This window comes from Heloderma suspectum, chromosome 1, assembly GCF_057233095.1.
Source record: "Heloderma suspectum isolate Gila_16-S chromosome 1, 16-S_ref, whole genome shotgun sequence".
NCBI lineage: Eukaryota > Metazoa > Chordata > Lepidosauria > Squamata > Helodermatidae > Heloderma > Heloderma suspectum.
In genome coordinates this window covers 245017648-245037962 of record NC_139458.1, presented here as the reverse complement: position 1 = coordinate 245037962, position 20315 = coordinate 245017648, and the positions used below count along the sequence as shown (strand labels likewise).

At 46.5% G+C, this 20315-nt stretch overlaps 1 protein-coding gene across 7 annotated transcripts in view; it reads left to right on the top strand.

Annotated features, from left to right (window-relative positions):
* Positions 1–20315, top strand: part of TFAP2B (transcription factor AP-2 beta) — a 63367-nt gene that overhangs the window by 7774 nt on the left and 35278 nt on the right. For 4 of the 7 annotated variants that reach the window (XM_084822737.1, XM_084822747.1, XM_084822728.1 and 1 more), the window contains one exon: positions 6805–6865. In XM_084822737.1, the coding sequence (XP_084678863.1) occupies positions 6805–6865 (61 nt within the window). Of the gene's footprint in view, positions 1–6804; positions 6866–17246; positions 17310–20315 lie in introns of all 7 variants that reach the window. The other 3 variants (XM_084822718.1, XM_084822707.1, XM_084822699.1) reach the window with 1 other exon arrangement.

Below are 20315 nucleotides of genomic sequence, written 5' to 3'. Positions count from 1 at the left end.
GGGCTCTTCTTGTCGCGCATGCCGGTGGCCTGAATTTCTTCCAAGTCAACTTATCCTAGGGAAGACTTTGACTCTATGAAGGGGGGGGTCATTACAAAAAATCATCCAAAACGAAAAGAGAGAGAGTGGTGAATGTGAATTAAATGGAGACAGGAGGCTAATGGATGGATGGTGTGTTTCATCAGAGAGACGGAAGTCTGTGGGAGTGGCAAGGGTTAAAATGTATCTCGTTCTTGGGGTGGGATGTGTTTACTAGCCTTTATGAACTCAGCGCAACGGGGGCGTCAGATTCCGAAGACTGGAATTGTTTCTGTGTGTGACGCAGGCTGCCGTGTCAAGAGAGAGACCCGGTAGGCCCGATCCTGTGATTTTCATTAAATCACTTTCCAAGTATGGCCATTGACCAAACAGAACTTACGAATTCTGTTCTTCTAGTGAGTAACCGGGAGTGCATAAGAGGATCTGGGCTGAACTGATGAAAGTAGTGGGGAGATCCATATTGAGATAAAGAACGCCAAACAGTTATGTGAAAATGACTCCTCTTGAGTGCTATTACAAGGGAAAGCCTACATCATTTGGAAACAAACGAAAAACCCCTTGCCTAGAGGACTGAGGGGGTTTAGGCCAATCCACCCTAATTCCTGCTAGGTGTTCAGTTGGTGGCTGCCCCATTCATTTCAATGAAAGCAAAATGTGTTAGGTGTGTGAATTTCTAAGTAAGGGCAATTTTATTTTCAAAGAAAGGTGTAGTATCAGTGTCTAAACCATCACCTGATAGGCCAGAAACTCTTGCCCCATTGAAGGCACCTAAAAGGCATTATTTTAAATAATAAACTTTGCTTTGTGAGTAATGTGCCGGTTTTGGAAGACAGAAAAAGCCAGGTAGCAGAAGCTAAGACTGAGTTGTTTTGCTAGATAATCTGGTGTAATCGTTTTTATTACTCCTCTTTCAGAAGGCTTCCCCTTGAAAGATGCTATAAACTATTTTTAATAAATAATTCTGTGTATGAATCGTCTGAGTTCATTCTAGGCCAGGTAATCCAATTTGCCTTGTATACCAAATCCAGAAGTTTATTTTATTTCTCGAAGAAAGGGGGGAAAGTTCAAAAGGAAAATGTGTCTTGCCTTCTTTTGCTTTAGTTGGCTGAACAGGAGTGTGTTTGACTGTGACAGGAAAAAAAAGACAAGAGACGGAAAGAAATTAGGGAGAAATATATAATTATAGGAATACAAATCGAAGCCATGTGGAATCCATTGTTTATGGATAGAACGAAGTGGTTGTAACCGGAGAGGTTTCCATTATGGTAAATATCTTGCTGTCCTTGGGCGCGTTAAATTCGGCACTTGGCCACGTGCAGCCCGATCCTATGTATATTTACTCCGAAGCAAGTCCTACAGAGTTCAAGGAAGGTAACTTCCAAGCAAAATGTGCCTGGAAGAACAGCCTCGCAAAGGGCAGAGGCTGCAGTTGATGCAATCCGCAACTCCTTCCATTGAACTCTTGTTGAGAGAGGGGGGCTGACGGGTGTAACATGTGTTATAATAAATGAGGGACTTTATGGGAAGATTTCCAAACTATCTTTCAAAGTTCATCCTGGCTATGTTCCCTGAAAGTTAAGTTCTGCTGAACTAGGTAGGACTTCATCTCCTAGGAAAAGTGTTTAGGATCAAGGTGCCCCTGGAGTCAGTGCCTCTGCCAGTTGGTTTGTGGATCCAGCTAAACTGGGACTGTCTCTTCTCTCAAATGAGGGCATTTTTCCAAACATTGAAGGCAAAGTTAAGCGCCGTTAAGCGCCATTGACTTAAATGGCAGAGAGGAAAGCACATTCTTGAATCCTTTCAAATCAATGTAACTTGTGGTTACCTGTAGCTGGATCGCAGGTGTAAATATTGTAAGAAGGAAGGACGAGATTGTGCAATCAATCCATTTACTATTAAGTAGCCTTATTACATGCTACTGTTCTAGAGTAAGTAGAATCTCTTACTGCAATGTATGCTCTTAATGAGTCTAACACAGATCATGTTATATGTAGATTTACCTGAAATTGGCACATGCCTATGTTGAATTAATGAAATATACAAGATCAAGACAGATGACTATGAAATGTTAGTTTCCTTGATGATGAATCTCCTTGATAAATAGCATAATTGCAAAAGTATTTTTCATGAGTGGTTTATAAATTATTAACAATCATTAGCTGTTATTAGACATACTCTTTCAAAGGTTAAGGGTATATGTGTAATTAATGTGTATCCCCATGAAACTAAGGTATCAGGTGGAAGATAGGAAACTTTTTTTTTGTTTTTTTTAATATTCTTAATAACTTAAGATCAGACTGGGAGAGATCGATGAAGAGATAGCTATGATTGATATATGCAAGTGTGTATGTCATTAATGTGTCTGTAGTTGTGCCCTATTTTTAATTAAAGAATGAATCTTGGCATATTCATGAGGGCAAGTATGATATATCTGTGTTTAATATTTTTAGCGACATGTGTTAAACTGATGTGACGTTTTCTTGAAATATTGTATTGCTCACTCATTAAGTACATTCTTTCAGATTGTCACAGACAAGCACATCCACACCCCAGTAGTATCGGATTTACCCTGCTTAATACTACATGGTAAATATATTACCTGGAAGTAAATCAAACTGGACCCGAGGAGACTTACTTCGAAGTAATGTGGCTCAGAACTGGGGCTTTCACTCGAGATTGATGGCGTTGCGACCTTTGCAATGGATTGCTTCAGATTAACTGGCTTGTGGATCAGACTTGGTTCAGGAATAGATTTCATCACGCTTAGAAGCAACGATCCTGAAGACAATTACACCACCATAGGAAACACGCAGCAATGCATTCTTCAACATCTGTGACCGGAAGTAAGCCTATTGAGTTCAGTGGGACTTACATTCCAGTAACTATGTTTCCTATGCAATCCTGTGGATGTTTAACTCTGAAGTTAGTCTTACTGAATTTCCTAGGACTTACTTCCAAGTAAGTGTTGCAGGCTCACTGTGCAATCAATCCTACGATTGTCGGATTGAGTTCAATGGGGTTTACTCCCAGGTAAGCGTGCATAGGATTGCCGCCTCACCTTCGCAGACTTACTTGGAAACAAGTTCCTATTGAAATCAGTGGGGCTGACTTCCGCGCCGTCGTGTGTTTCAGATAGATCGCAGTGATGCAGGTCTATAAGTCTCGCAGAAATCAATAGGAATTCCTTCCGAGTAAATCCATTTAGAATTGAGGTGTGATACTCCCTGTTCTTGCGTTCCTCCCCTACGCCCTCCCTTAAGTCAAATGGCGATTAGAAAGTGTTAGGATAAAAACCATCTCCAGATTTGTGTGGCTTGTTGCTGAGAAAGGCCAAGGCCAATTTCCCACGCGCGAGCCTTCCCCATTCCCCTCCCCCCACCCCCCAATCACCGCCTCTTCTGCCAGGCACTGAAGACACCAAGTTCTGTTGCACCAAAGCACCCGAGTATCTTCTGAAGTAACCCCTGGTATCACTTTTAACTAAAGAAGTCTAGTAATTAAAAGGCTGAGTTGTGTGTATGGATGTGTGTGTTTCTCTCCACGTTTCCGCATGCAGTTCTAATTAAATCTTTACGATCCTCTCTGTGACTATTAACTGCCAGCATGCTGTGCGAATATCCTGTACAAAAACCCAGCAGGCGGCCGTAATTAGATCGAAAATCAGACAAGACTCTTCTCATTAACTACAACAGCTCAGCCACGTTTGGGGGGGGGGGAGTGCGGAGGGTGTGAGAAACTTGTCTGCAGGAGTAGCACCACACATCGTGCCTTCTCCGAAGGGCACCCGGTAGACGCTGCAAGAGCAGGATCGTAGCCTTCTGTGGGGGTTAATCCAGATTGGATATAAATCCGCACCATTACCTGGGGAAAAACGGTTACAATTTCAGTCTGCCTCGGAAAGAGTTAAATAATAGCTGCTTGGGGGGAAAAGAGGTTAAGCATATTTATGGAGAACGTGGGACTTTGTTCAGAGGCGGTGTATTTTGGGATACTTCATGAAGGCGCAGGACTGACCGCTGTTGGTAACAGAATACTGGTCTGAGGATCCAGATGGGCTCCTCTTACGTTCTTAAAAGTCCACCAGGATTGGGACGTTCTGGGACAAGTAATCGTTCGTGGGTGTCTCTCCCAATACAGGAAAGATGCTGTGGCAGGTATTTGTCTGTTTTCCTAACAATACACGCAAGAGGCACTATGTCTTTTACAATATCTCCCTCGACATGTTTACTCTGAATAAGTCCCACGGAATAAAACGTGCCGTAGGATTGCAGGCAGCCTCTCGAACAGCTGCGAGGCTTCTAAAGGACGAAACGGAGCTGGGAAGAAGGCCGCCCTCGCGAACGTGGTTTAACAATAATTTCCCTTTGTTGGTTGCGCTGCCTTTTGCTTGTTCTGTGGCTGAGAGATCCCGCCTACATTTATTTGGATTTCTGTTCCGTTACATCAGTAGGCCTTACTACCTCCAAGTCGACGCGTTTAGGGCTAGATTGGCAGAGGCAGTTTGAGCCAGTTATGCAGACAAATAAATCCTTGACGGAAGTCGAGTGTTGGGTGCCATTCCTAAGCAGAGAGATTCGGAAATCAGCGTGTTCCTTTTGTTCCCAAGGAAATGTCTTTAAGGATCGGAGTTTCCTGCGTTTCTTTGGCTCCAATGCTAAATAATGACTTCAATAGGATAGCAATTTCAGCTGACTTTAAGCTTAAGCTAAAGTACTTGGATTCAGTACTTGAGCCGAGAGCCAAGTGACAGAGGAAGAGACTCGCCCCAACCCACTCACCACAAAAGGGAAAAAAGGTTTTATCCTCTCATATTAAAGTATGGACATTTATTTGTTTATCATAGAACTATCATGGCTATATTTAAAACATTATCAAGTAAGGGCGGGGGAGGATCCAGTTCTGGTATAAGGAATTTGTCATCATAATTTACAGATAATGTAAAAGAAGTAGAGAATTCCATCGATTCAGTTGTGGGTGGGGGCGGAGTGAATTGTTATGAGGAGGGACTCCCCCTATGAGGATGGTGATGATATTTCTGATCACTGTGTCTTACTAGGATCTGTCTTTAGCTTTCAGGGAAAAATTAGCAATGCAACCCTATACATGTCTACCCAGAAGTAAGTCCCATTGATCTCAACGGGACTTGGTTCCCGGTAATGAATATATGCTTGCAGCCTAAGGATACGACGCCACGCGCGCTAATTCCGAAGTAAATCCCATGGAGCAAAGGCCTCTTTCTCAGATACAGCAGGCGAGATGATGAACGGGTGTTTTGGCCATACCATTTCAGACTGCAAGTGGGGGCTCAAAGGCATAGAAATTCCCGCAGAAATCGAGGAGGGTTCTCACCTCGCCTTCTCCCTGCAGAGTAGGATTTTATGTAGTTTTCTAAATGCAGATTTTTAAATATTTTAATGGACGAAGATCAATTAGGTGACAACCGACCCACCCCCGCTTGGTAGTCTTGCTTGGCGTGGTCCAGGCACAAGATAACCACCCCCTGCTGCTTTTGAGAACTCGGCCTGAGTGAAAACTAGGCCTATTTCCGAGAAAAGTTCATAAGATCGGGCTGTGTAACCTACTTACTAAAGTAAAAGAACTTTACTAAATCGCTAAAGAACTCCGCTACCATCACTACCCCCTTTGATCGTGAACCTGATTGTGCAGTTGGACGATCCTATACACGATTACGCGAAATACACCCCAGGTATTCAGCGATGCTTGTTCCTAGGTCATAGGATTCCACGCAATCCTAATTGAAGAAATGGATGCCGTAATAACAGGTGTGTCTCCTTGATCAAAGGGGAAAGTAGAAGCTGTTGTAGGGAGATAGATGGGATTGGCTTTGTCAGACAATTACCTAGGATTATGTCAATGCGTTATTGCGCCCCAGCCCGGCTAGGTTGCTTCGCTTCCTCCCCCAACCGGCTAGCAATCCTAATCTATGGAAATAAATGTGAGTAGCACACCCACACGGTACTACTGGAAGAGAAGATCTTGACAGTGGACCATGGATTCGCGTGCGCGCGCACACGATATATATGATGTGATGTCTACTCCTGGGCAGTCTCAAGGTTGCAGTCCTAAACGCCTTTACTTGGGAGTAAACCTGATTGGACTTAGTAGGACTTACTTCTAAGTAGGCATCTAAAACCGCGTTGCCTGCTGTATAGGTATATAAACATGGATCAATGACTCCAGACACTGTTAAATCGCATAAGGCCTCTTTTGCTTTTTAATAAAGCAAAAGGAAACCCGAAGTACATACCTATATGCACCTTCCTGGGACTATGCCCAGTTGAACTTACTTCTGACTAAAAAAGGATAAAATGAGGATGTCCGAAAAATAAATTCATTGGGTCTCACTTCCAAGTAAATGTGCACACAGGATCAGGGCATTAATATTGCTAATTTGTCGCAAGTTCATAGGTGATCTTACAGATGTTAATGTCTTGCTAGGACACCAAATAAAGGAAGACAACGCTTGAGGGGAATAAAGTCTGTATTATCGATGGCTTGATCGGCATCTTTAACAAAAGAAAAATGCCCAGATGTTTTTGCACCTTTTTCTATTCTAGAACCTCTAATATGGAAGAGCTTCATTTCCATGCCGATTTAATAAGAACCTTCCTTTCCCCAGTGAATTAATATAAATGAAAATATCAGGAACTCCAGTTTCTGGGTTGACTTGGGGTGTGTGCGTGTGTGTTCTTCCCTATAAGGCAAATCTGAATAGTGATCCCCCCTTCTTTTTTGTATTCCTAGTCAGTAGAAGATGCCAATAACAGCGGCATGAACTTGCTGGACCAGTCTGTCATCAAAAAAGGTATGGCAAACATTTCAATCCTGTATGCGTCTGTTTTAAAGTTGGAGGGGGGCAGTTACAAAGGATATGGAGGCTTACTTGGAAGTAAGTCCTACTTATTCCAAACGTGCTTACTGCCAAGTAAACGTGGATAGCATAGGGTCGTAAATTCCATCTGGAGGACAAACACGTGGTACGAAAAATAGAGGGAGGGCTAAACACAGTTCTAAAAAGGAGGGTTCCAATTTGATTCTATTATCTCGACCAATGAAATCTCCTTCCAGTGGAACTAAAGCCGCGGTCCTGAGAACACGTGCTTAATGAACCCAAGCCTATGAATACTTGCTGGGAAGTAAATCTCACTGTGTGCCATGGGGCCTCTTACCATCTCCGAGTATAGGTAGCCTTGGGCTGTAACCTTCTGCACTTTAATTTGGGAGTCAGCCCCATTGTAGTCGATGAGACTTCCAGATCAGAAAGGACGTGACTGTTGATTGGCTGTATCTTTGAAATCTGTGGAACTTATTCCCAAGTAAATGTTTAGAATTGGGGATGTTAAGTGAAATGAGCTGAACTTGCTTCTAAGAAAAGTACTTGGTATGGAATGAAAAGTGCCTTTATCCTGCCATTTAACTCCTCCGTTCGAAGAAACAAAGTCCAGTCGTGAAGCTTCCATCAATAATTTTCTCGCGTTTTCTTTGCCAACACTCTTTTTCTTTGCAAACACCTTTTACACAGCAACGACTTTTTATAAAAAAGAAATCCCCCATGATGCTTGGCGGTCGGGGATTTGGCCCTTTTGCTTATATTTCCTCTCTACTGCTTGACCTACCCGCCTTGACTTTAAGGCTGCAATCGTAGGCGCACGTCATTTGGGGGTAAGGCTCGCTGAACTTGGAGGCACTACTTCCGAATAAACATGAATGGGATCTAGCTGTGGCAACCCCTTGATGCTACTTTGGAAGGTGGTTTTCCAGCTATGCAGTGTGAGAGAGAGGCGGGGCGGGGGGAGGATACACATGCCTATGATTAGGGGAAATGCAGGGTGGGGGAGGACTTGAAGATCGCACATGCTTAATTTGTCTACACATGCATACATGATTTAGTGGAAGTGCAGCATCGCCCCATACTGTTAGAGGGAATGTTATATTAACAAATGTTTGCAATCTCTTGTACAGCTGTAAGCAAAATAATTAACTAATTAAACTAATTAAATGTAATTACAATAACTCATTTTGGGCGTATTGCAGCTGCTTCCCCCCCCCCCCCCGTTCGAATTTCTCTGACAGACTCTTGAAGACGTGGGATGATTATTGCGCTAGGGCAATAGACATTAAACAGACCCTACTCAACAAATACAGGAAGAGAGAGAGGAGAGAGCACGCGCGCTATCTTTAATTATCTAAGGAGTTGCTATTTCTAGATCCAATTTTGAACTGCGCAGGATTTTGCTTGGCGGTGCTGGCCCGTCTTAGTAAACGGCAGCCTTTACTGTCGGGGCTTGCCTTACTAGTAGGAAACACTCCAAAGACTTCCCTAAGGAATATTTTTCCCTAGATGGGGGTGGGGAGGGGAGTCGGTGTGCGGTCCTAGACACTGACTCGGAAGTACTGAAATTAAAAGACATTGGCTTCCAGGTATCTCCTTTTATCATCAAGAGGCAGGAAGGTTAATTAAGGAACTGGGTTTTGGATTAAGCATTTCAGTTTATTGTATGGGGTGGGAAAGTGTGTGTGTGTACATAATCTCGACACCCAAGTATTTTAGCTTGAGAGCCTCTGGAATTGTAATTTATGCTACTTTCAGTAGGATGCAAGGCAGAGGTGCCGGGAAGTAAATCGGAATTAAGCGGATTTAGTCTGTACACGGTTACATAGGAATCAGCCCCCACTCAAATGAATGGGACCTGCTCCTGAATAAACTTGCATAAAATTACTGCCTTGACTTGAGATCTTAAACCAGTTTCAAAAAAGAAGGAAGGGAGGGAAACATGGGTTCGTTCCTGCCAATGCTTCCTCCCATCTTAGCGACTTCAGGAGGAGTTTATGGGAGTACTGGACCCTCTTCCGCTGGCCTGATTCGGCAGAGAGGAAGTGCAGGGATGGGTCTGAGTCCGTGGGGCTTTCTCTCGGGCCGCCTTTCTTCATTGACGATTGAGCTGTGGTCTAGGAACTCTGGCTTGGGGAATGCTGGCTTTTTCTCCACCACAGGCCCTGCTCTTGGAAGATCCCCTTGGCTTTAAGAGGATGTCTGTTCTGGCATTGAGAGATCACTGCTTGCCGCGTTCCAGTCCCATCCTCCACCCGCCGCTTCACGCAGCTCGATCTTTTCTCATAAGTGTATTCCGAAGTCAGCCTCCATGGCACTTGGGAGAGCAGTAATACTGGGAAGTAACCGAGTATTGTCTAGAAAGGCGGGGTATAAATGATGGTGGAAAGTCAGTTCAGGGCTCAACCCTATACATGTTTAGACAGAAGAAAGTTCTACAACTCCCAGCATTCCCTAGCCAGGAATGCTGGGAGTTGCAGGACTTTTTTCTGTCTAAACGTGGATAGGATTGAGCCCTGAACTAGGGCCACACGACCCTAAGAAACTGACAAAAATGGACCTACCTTACAAGTAAGTGTAGTCGGGGAAGATGGGGGCGGGGATGCAATCCCCACGCCTTTCGCTGGCACAGTCTCTCCTGTAGACGTGAGTCCTGAGGATATATACGTCATGGCTAACCGCGTCTAGGGAACCTTACTATTGATAAACAGCATGATCCTAAGCATTTTCCCCCAGATGTCCTTCCCTAATAGGCACTAGACTCGCCTTGGATTACAGCCTCATTGGAAATCAAGTCCCATTGAACTCAGTGGGGTTTACTTCTGAGTAAACAGGCTGGGAGTGGGTTGTTTATCGGATATCTGCTCCACTGAAATCCATCGGAATTGGTTTCCAGGCAAATGCGTTTATGATGATCATTGCCCAGGATGCCATCAACTATTCTTCGTACAACGTCCTGCGTGTAGTTCTTTTAAAGTTGAACTGGAGAGCAACCCTATCCATGTTTAGACAGAAAAGAGTCCTATAGCTCCCAGCATCCCCTAGCCAGCCATGCTGGCTGGGGGATACTGGGAGTTGTAGGACTTTTTCCTAACTGAACATGGATAGGATTGCGCCTTTAACGACCTTTCTTCTCCTCGTAGACCTCCCGAAATATGACATCTCTGAAGCTTATAAGCCCTTCCTGAGATCTGTGGGGTCCCTATTCTCGCTGGGTGCGTGCCCCACTAGCAACACGAGGACGAAACGGTTCAGTATGTTTGAGCCGATCCTGGGAAGGAGCAAAGGGGGGAAGCCTTCGGGGTCGCGCTGTTAGAATTGGCAACTGAGCGGGGAGCGGATTAAGTCTCCGGTCTGAAACCTCACGCAGGAGGGGTCGATAGAGAACCTGGCTAGGATCTCCCACACGCAGACAGATGAAAAACTGGAGCGGGCCCTTCTGTTTCATAGACCTGTCCCCATTTTTCTAGTGGAAAAATATCCTAGTGACAAAGACGCGTTCCAGAGATGAATTATTAACACAAATAACTCATCCCTTAGAGCTTCCTTCTTATGATCTCCGGGGCCTATGAAAGTAATGGCGATATCTTCTTTTCTTTTATTGCCACGTTGGCCCCAGTGTGTGACGCATCCCGCCCCCTTTCTTTACTTCGTATGTCCATCCTTCTAATATGATTTGCTTCTTCCCTTCTGGTCTAACAATCTGATACAAACCTCAGAGTTGGCAAGTTCCCTTGGAAGCCGAGTCAGGGCAGTTTCATACATGCCTGTTCGACACTCGGATGGTGGCACCATGAAATGCTGATATACATGCGTGAATGAGCCATCACGAAGGAAACACTCCATCCTGCCACAAGCACCGCTCCTTTTCAATGGGGGCAGTTCACACGTTTAGGCGCCACTCCTAAAGTGTGGCGGCAGTAACCCAGCGATGCACGTGTGCGCCAGGCAGCCCCCACTGCCCTGAGAACCCCGTTTTCAGATCTGGCTGCTGATGGGTTTTCGGCCCTCTCGTTCCTTCAGCAGCAGCAGCCGCCCAACCCAGCCCTGGCTCCTACGTGCTGCCCCATCGCCTCTGCACATCTGCCCGCAAGTTCCGTGGGTGGTGAGGCTGCAAGCCCTCCGTTCCACGGACTTACGCCGGAGGGACTGCAGCCGTGGCCCCCCTCTTAGAGCGTAAATCGCATTAAGCGCGGTAGGGCTTACTTCACAGTAAACATGCCTTGGATCAAACTGTTAATCTAATCTTCCCGTATTTATTAAGGCCTCCTCCAGTACTGACGTTTAAATATTTATCTGTTTCGTCCTTGCTCCCTTACTCATCTCTCTAACGGGAGAAAACAGATGGGTTGTCTATATTTCGCCCCCTCCCTGGCTGAGGCGCTCGACTCCAGCGCAGAAACACAATATGCTGCGAGCTGCGCACCCCCCCTCCACCCGCCCCTCGTTATGTTTGCGATCTGGGCTTCCTTGACATTTCTGAGGTAATTTAGTTAAGAGGAAATGAGTTGTTCCCAGTAGAGAGAGCAAACGAGTGGAGTGGAGGTAGCCAGCGTGATAAATGGCTCTTTCATTTGGAGATCTCCAGAGCTCGTTTAAGGCTAATTTTCTGTATTAGCCCCCTTTGAGCTATTAATGCGAGAGGCAGGGACCGTGGCCCCTCGGCTCGGCGCTGCCCCATTAGAGGCAGCGTTAGGGCTGCCAAGCCGGATCTCCGCGGCCGGGGCGGGCTGGCGGCGGGGAAAGGACGGGAGGCGCTGTTTTGGGAAGCCGAACGAAACCCCACCAGAAAACGCTTCCTAATCTAAAGTGGCAGAGGGTGGCTAATGCGATTTGAAGCGGGCCGGTCAATGAGCAATCAATAAAGTCATAATGAGCGGGATGCGCTACATTAACAGGCTAAAAATCCAACGAGACATTAAAAAATCCTTCGTAACTCCGACTTCCATGGCGGCAGGCGGAGGAGGCAGCCCAGCCGGACGCGGCGGAAGAGGGCGCGCCCCGGGGAGGCCTCCGCCAACGCCGCCATCTTGCCAGCGACGCGTGGCCCCTCGCCGGCTTGGAGCGGGCGGCCAACGCCTGACCGGGCTTCCTGCGGAGACCTCTGGCGGGGCAGGGGGGACGTCTCGGGGCGGCGCATCTGATCCGTCTTCTGCGAGCTCCGTGGAGCTGCGCGTGGGGTTGCAGCCCAGCGCGCGCTCCTCGGCCATATAAATGCGGGTCCGAACCGTCACTTCATCTGTCCTCGTGTATTAGGTTCTCCCTGTTACCAGCCTTGAACCACCCGACAGCCGAGTCCACACGTCTAGGCGCCTTCAACGAGCTCTTGAGACCGTAACAGGAACCGACTCGTTTCCAACGGAGCTTCGGTGTGTTTGACCCTTGCGCGTGTTTGAGGAGTAACTAAGGTAGCCACGACTGGGGCAGGCAACGGCAAACCACCCCGCTACAGTCTGCCCTGAAAACGCCAGCGCAAGCAGGCGTCCCTCCAGGCGTCAGCAATGACCCGGCGCTTGCAGAGGAGGGACCTTCCTTTCCGAACCTGGCTTAACGGAGGGATGCCCAGACCACTCAGTCGGCGGCGGCACTTAGTCGTGCCTGACCCCGCGCTGTCTCCGACTCCGGGCTGATTAATCTAGGCGCCTTGCCCCGCCCCCAAGACTCGGGGATGGTCGAGCAGCGCCCCAGGCGTCTGCCACGCGTGGCCCTTCCAGCTCTGTGGGTGGGGCAGGGTGCAGTCCTATGCGCACTTGCCTGGGAGTCAGCCACACTGAACTCAGTGGGGATTGCTTCTGAGTAGGCACGTCTAGGATTGCGTTGTACAAGGCTCGCTTAAGCCGCTTTGATTATGGACCACCACGGCCGTTCGAGCGGGGAAGGGGGGTCTTTCCCTCCCCGCTTCTTTCCAGCCGTGCCTGGGTGGAGTCTGCTGGAGTCCTGAGCCGTCTCAGTGGCTGGGGCCTGGTAGGCGTTCCTGAAGAACCCATTGTCGGAGGTGGCCTTCTCCGCTTCCTTCAATGAATACTGACGTCGTGGCGAAGATCTCTTCGGAGTCTTGCGGTTGTCCCGCATTAATTACTCTTGAACAAAGGGGCTTGAGGACTTGCGGCGTTGTATCCTCGGCCACTTGTCTTTGGAACTTACTTCTTATATACATACGACCAGCCGGGCATCAAAGGTTGAAGGAATCCCAGTTGCAGGCGCCGGGGAATCCTGCTTCCACTGGCAATGGGAGGTCCTAAGAGAAGGCAGGCGGGTGGGCTTGCCAACAGCCACTCCTTTCGAATTTTCGGGGCGGTGACCTATAGGATGAGCGTAAACATGCTCTTAAACACAACACACACACACACACACACACACAGGCCTGCACGCACCCGGACACAGCGCGTGGCCGGCTTCCAAGTTTCCGCCTTGTGTGACTGCAGCACCTGGGCGAGAAGGGCGATCTGAAATAAGTCACTGGGTTCCTTTTCATCTCCTCTCGAAACCACTCCCGGAACTTGTATGTAGGAGGAGGAGATGTGGGCGATTCAACAATGGTTAAGGCAATTGCGGAAGCAGTCCCGGTGAAGGAGCAGGAGCTGCTGCCATTCTAAGGGGCAAGCAAAAGACCCTTCCTGGTCCATAAGGAGGTGTGCTCTTTCGAGAAAATCATGTTTGGCTGTAAGTTCTACAGGTATAGCGGCTTAAAGCGTAAAGCCTTTTGCCCTGGAGATATCTACGGCTGCCTTTTGTGATGAGGCTGAATTCAGCACCCTCAACAATTTCATTACAAATTAACTCCGTGTGAAAAGGATAGACACGGCTCTAACACGCCAGTTGTAGAGACGAGGGACTACCTCCAGAGTAATCCTATGCGTGTCTCCTCAGAGTACGTTCCATTCAGTGCAATGGGACTTACTCCCAGGTAAGTGTGCATAGGATTGTAGCCCTATTTCCCTGATTCCACCACCCCCATATACACACACACACACACACACACACACATATATGTGTGTGTGTGTGTATATATATACACGTGTGTGTGTGTGTGTAAAGTTTTTAGTAGCCCCCAGGCCCATCCTCTCTCTGGGTTTGGAAGCCTGCCTAAAACCACTAAATTGAGTTCTAGACAGCTAAAGGTGGACAGAGAAACTTCCTGTCCTGTCAGGGGACGAACTAAATCGAACCTCACGGGCAGACCCAAACAATGGACCTCGAACAATGATAATATCGGGCAAATGTTTACCAAAATCGGTGGCGGTTTGGCCGAACGCTTCACGCACCCGGGATTGAATGGCTGAAGAGTAAGTCCGCAGCCCATTTAAGTCGAGGAGGCACTTTGGGGTCTTTTCTTCCAGTGGATGAGCGGTGTAATCTAAGCCTGTCACCTTCAGCAAGTCTTTACGCCGAGTTAAATTCCAATGGAACCTGAGATACGTTTAATACATAGGACAGTGCTTTTTAGTCCCAGAGGAGGCACAATCATACCAGACAGGGAAATCTGTCTCTCTAGTGTTTTGTGTAGTAAACGCAGGTTGACTTGGAAGTAAATTATTTAAAAATTACTTACTCCGAAGAGATCCGTTCAGAATGTTAGTGGGACTCCAAACCGTGGTTAAATATTTCCTTTGAAGAAATGTGTGCATGTGTGCGCCACATCGGATTGTAGGGCAAGATGTCACTCTTAGAATCCTGAACTGGAAAAAGCAATAGGACTTACTTCCGAGTAAGCATTCCTAGGCTCGGGTTGGAATCCATGCTTGTCTAATATTCAAAGGGACCTTTTAAAAGGTGTGTTTATTAAAATGCCCTCTTCACCCGGTAGAAAATATTGTAATGGAACTTCCGGATAAATAACCACAATCCACTTCCTCCAGCGCAGGCCAATTGATTTTAACAGGATTCCTCAGAGTAAATTACTACCTTTTCTGGTAGTAATTGCTGTTTGGATTACTATCTTGTTCCAGAAAAGTACATGTATGGAATTATTTCAGGGTTAACAGCCTAATTAGGTATATATTTAAAACTGTATGAGTCGAATAATACACGCAACTAAACACCACCTCCACTGAGACACCATAAAACTAGGTGGTAAAATCCATTGGCCCTTGAGAGTCCCACTGATGTGCAATCGCCTACTTCTTGTTGTTCTTCTATCGGTTGTGGGAAAGCAACCCAATAGAGAGCCGTTTTTCTTTTCTCTCTCGCCTCCCCCAAACCCAGCCTTAATATATGCGCAGAAAATGGTAAACATGTGAAGAACCGAAAGTTTCACGCTGGGTTGCTCCATGCTCCATTTCCTTGCCGTTTCCTGCTGTCGTTTTAAAGCGATTTTGCTCGACTAAGAGCTCCCGTTTTCAAGAACAGTATTGTTCATAATTACTAACAAATCAAGCGGCCACTGTTGCTCTCTCGCTTTTATTGATAAGCTCAAGAGAAATGGAAAGGGAAGGGAGGAAGGCTTGGAGGGCTGCGCGTGTGGCTTTCGACCGTGTTAGGAACAAAAGCACGCACTCCGCTTGCGTACTTGGAATGGTGGGGGTAGGAAGCACTCCGAAAGACGCTAGAGGAGACGGAGAAATGTTGGTTTTAGAGGCGAGGTAAATAGAACATTAAAAGGAAATCTGAACCGTGGGCATTGCTAATAGGGTACGACTGCCACGGCTGCTTTGTCAGAAGGAAGTGGGGTTTGTTTCTTTGGTGTGAGGGTCGTCGTCGCCCCCGCCCCCGCCCATTTGGGAGTAAATCTCCACTGACTTGTAATGGGGCTTTGTTTCCAACTAAGGGAGCAGCAGACTAGTCATGACACTCGATCCTATACACGTATTTACTCGAAGTAAGTCGCGTTGAGTACTAAGGGAATTACTCCGAAGCAAGAATGTATGGGTGTAAGGCCTCAGAGCCATCCTACAGAGGCAGAATGAGGTGGTCGACATCTGGACTGTACCATTCAAGCACGTTAGGGTCATATTTTTGAATGCCTTTCTTTCTAAGCTTCTGAAAAGCTCCCTGACTGTAATAAAGTAACCCTTTGAGGCGGGGGGGGGGGGGAGAACTTTTCTCCCGGACGCGTTGGTGCAGTAAATGTAGAGGGTGGGGTTATTTGAGGAAGCGTCCAAAAATGCCGGCACCTGCCCTTTGAAGAGATACAGTCCAGAGTTCGACGGTCTCGTTCCGCAGAATGAGGAAGAATGATTCTTGGAAGGTCCTACAGGGTTCAACGGGACTTGCTTCCCTTTACTTTGTGATCCGCCCAGGGAACATCGGTTATTGGGCGGATTAGAAATGAAATGAAATGAAAAGAAATAAATAACTAAATAGCAAGTAAATGTGTATGGGATTACAACCTTAGAGAGGCGATGTACTCTGCCCAAGGACAGAGGTAGTCTGTGATTGCTTCACAAGTTGTGGAGCTGAATCTAAGCTGCATTTGAAACCGGTGCAGTAGTTTGAACTAACCTCTGGAAGAGTGAAAGAGTTACCATACTGAAATCAGCAACAAAATAAACGCTCCTTGATCGTAAAAGATTTGGGAAAGAGAGACTTAAATTAAAACACATCGTGAGCTACAGGATGAAATTTGCTTTAGCTGTACGTTATTATACATACGCCCCCGCTCTTGTGTATACACCTAATGTGTGTATCCTGAGTAACTGAAATCTCCAAATTGCATTACCTCTGGCAATAGCTTTAATATTAAAGTAATTATACAGATCTAGATAACTTGATCCCAATAGTTTCTTCCATGGAAGGCTCGCTCCCCCCTCTCCGCTTTTTTCTTTTTTAAAAAGGAGAATTAGGTAATTTATAAAAGATGGAATGGAGATTAGAGCTCACATCTCTGGAGCTATGAAATTGCAACGGATATGGTTGTAGAAGCTTGCAGGGGCCCTCGGTGTACTTGAAAGTATTTGCACGAGTTATCTCGCTGTTTACAGAAGGGCTGTTTCTTTCCAATGGGCAGGAGGCAGGCAGGCGCAACCATACCTGTGTCAGAACAAATCTAGAGGGAAAAGACACCGAAAATATGTGTGTGTGTGTATATATTTGCTAAATTATTTAAGTGGGCAAAACAAGGCAAGCAATATCTACTTAAATGTCCCAAACACATCTACTTAGGGGGCAATCCTATGGATGTTTAGACAGAAAAAAAAAATCCTACAATTCCCAGCATTCCCCAGCTAGCATGGCTGGTTGAGGAATGCTGGGAGTTGTAGGACTTCTTTACTGTTTAAATACGCATAGGGTTGCATTACTTAGAGGCAAGTTCTGTTCATTCCGATGGTGGCTTAGGATCGCAACCTGTGTGACTTAGATGAAGATTTTACATAAAGCAGAGACTTTTTGTTTGTTTGTTTCCTCTCATGTCCAGCCCGATCCTATGTATGTTTACTCGGAAGTAAGTCCCAGTGTGTTCAACGGCGCTTACTCCCAGGTAAGTATGCATAGGGTCGCAGCCTGAATGGTTTATTGCTATTTTGGAGAATGGGTTTGATGAGACTCTGACATCCAGAACTACCAGCCAATTGGCTGCAGTATTGTTCTTGGTCCTGGACAGAATGATGTGGAAGTATATGCGCAACTAAGAATGCTTAGAACCCGTGAAGGCTGGTGGCTCCATTTTCGGTGGGGCTGTAAATCCATTCTGGGTTTCAGTCAGAACCAGCCAGAACTCTGGAGCTATCTAGAGTGCTGAACCCCATCTCCAAAATGGGTTCACCACCTTGGATAGCTCCTTTAGAGTTCTGGTTGGTTCTGACAAACCCAGAATGGAAACACAGCCCCACCGAAATCGGAGCCACCAGACTCCACTGCCTGAGAGGTGTGCCAGTCAGCTGTTGTTGTTGTTCAGTCGTTCAGTCGTGTCCGACTCTTCGTGACCCCATGGACCATAGCACGCCAGGCCTTCCTGTCCTGCGCTCTCTCCCGGAGCGTGAGCTATCTAAAACTAAAACCGAATTAAGCCACTGGGGAGCAAGGGGGCGTGGAGGAGGGAGAGGTTACATTCGTGACCCGCTTGTGGGCTTCCCGGAGGCATCTGGATGGCCATTGTAGAGGGTAAGCAGCTGGAGTGGGTGGACGTTTGGCCTGATCCAGCTGGGCTCGTCTTCTGCTCACCGTCTTTTAATTTCAAGCAATTTCGCCCTCTAGCCTAAACGCATGGGAAGTAAGTCTCATTGTTTTGTACTGGGCTGACTTCCAGGAAAGGCTGTAGTCCTGGCCACGCTTCTCTGGCAGGAAGTCTCCTCCAACACAGTGGGACTTGCTTCCGAGTAAACATGCATAGGATCGGGCTGCACAGGAGTACTTCGTTCCAGCCATATCAGAAGTGGCAGCTTTGGGGGCCGAGCCTCTCCCTGTACTCCTGTGGAAGTCCAATTGGAGAAGGGCAGGGAGGCAGAACTGCCCCTCGAGCTCTTTGCCTCGATTAACCTGGAGGGCGGGTATCTGCGCTATCCCAAATAGATTGTTGGCAAGGCTGCGGAGGACCTCTCGGCGTGAACGACCTAAAGCCGCGAACTTGGATTTAATAAGGCTGCTATTCCAAGCTATCGATATTTGTCAACGCTATACACGCCCGCACGCAGCCCTCATGACTAGTGGAAAGGATCAGGAACCTGCCACCTAAGGAACGCGAAGGCGCAATCCTATGCATGTTTAGACAGACAGAAAGTCCGTCTTTGGGGGGGAAATGCTGGGAGTTGTACGACATTTTAAAGTCTAGACGTGCATGAGATTGCGCCTTTAGCCACTTTTAGAATAAAGCTGCAATCCTGAACATACTAGGGAGTAAGTCCCACTGAAAATAGTGAGACTTACTTCTGAATCAACATGTATAGGTTTGTGCTGTGAGCGTGCCGTTGTCGTCTTGGATACAGCTAAAGACGCAGAGGTTGGGTGGTGGTTCTTTTTTTTAATGGGACCCTTCTTTCTGATTGCTTAACCGACACATGGTGAGTGAGAGCCAGGATGATTCCACACTCCCCCAGTTAAGAGTCAGAGGGGGAGACGACGACTTAGGGTCGCCTCTTTTCAGGAGGTTAGGATGATTAGATTCGTTGAGGTCTTTGAACAGGGAGACTATAAAATCAGGTCATGCCTGAAACGCCAAACAGCAAGGAGGTAGGCAAAAAAAGTATTTTATTGCAACGAGGTTTACTGTTCCAACCTGTTTCATACCTCATCCAGGTCCTTCTTCAGTGAAGGACTACATAACAAGGAGTATGTTAGAAGTTCTGTCCCTGACACGTTGGAACAGTAAAGCTTTTTGCTTTTAGGCGATCAATTTGGGCTATCCCATTTTGTTGGATTTCACTTCTGAGACTCTCCTTATTTTGATCCAGCCGAGATTCCGTAGGCGTCACTACGGTCCACACGTGTAGCCGGATTTTGCGGAGTTTCGTTTTGTTCCAACGTTTACATTTTTCTCTGGACTGATGTTGATTTTCTTCTTTGATCATGAAAGCCCTGATAGAGGCATACAAATCGCTTTAAAAATTCAGTCTAGTGGTAGATTTATTTATTTTTTAAGAAGTTGCATCCGCATCCGCTAGAGCAATAGGACAATGGAACCAGTTACCTAGGGAGGTGGTGGGCTCTCCCACACTGGCGGCATTCAAGATGAGGCTGGACAGCCATCTGTCAGGGATGCTCTGACTTGGATTCCTTTATTGAGCAGGGGGTTGGACTCGATGGTCTTATAGGTCCCTTCCAACCCTACTCTTCTGTGATTCTATTATCCTTATTTTTTTTAACATAAACGGAACAAAGTCTGATGAGAAATCATTACATGAAAGTAAGCTCTAGTGAGATCTTAAATAAACATAAATGTTACATTTAGAATGGAATGGTGAGACTGAAGTGAACCCTGGAATTTGTTTACAATTATAGGACTAAGTTCTGGGAAATAGAGGTTAATATGCAGAAAGTGCCTTTGAGCATGTGTAGAGTTCTTCCTCTCACCAAAAGTTGCTGCTAACCCTTCGGTTAGAAGATTTATTCGAGTTTAGAACATGAAATTTCTAGGCGACCATGAGACCAGGCAACCGCCTTTCACTTTAAACATTTTCTGCCTCCGTCCAACACGCTTAATTGGAAGTTTGTGCTTGATGGAAATCAGTGGCATTCCCGTCCAAGAAAGCATGTTTAGGATGGGAAATGAGTTGGCTTAAGTCTTTAAAAACCCTGCCCTACTAGAGTCATAGATCGAACTGCATAAATATAAACGAGATTAAACTCCACAAATATGAGAGAGAAGAGCAATCGGAAAGGGAGCCAATTTTTGTCTCCCGTAAGGAAAACCACTCACAGTCGTTTATTTACATTGAAATCTCTGTCCAATCCGCACCCGGCAGCACGAATCAGTGAAATCTAACACGGGTTTGGGATTTCTGTAGTTGTTACAGCGCTTTATTGTGGGATTCTGGTGTGGTACTAGGAA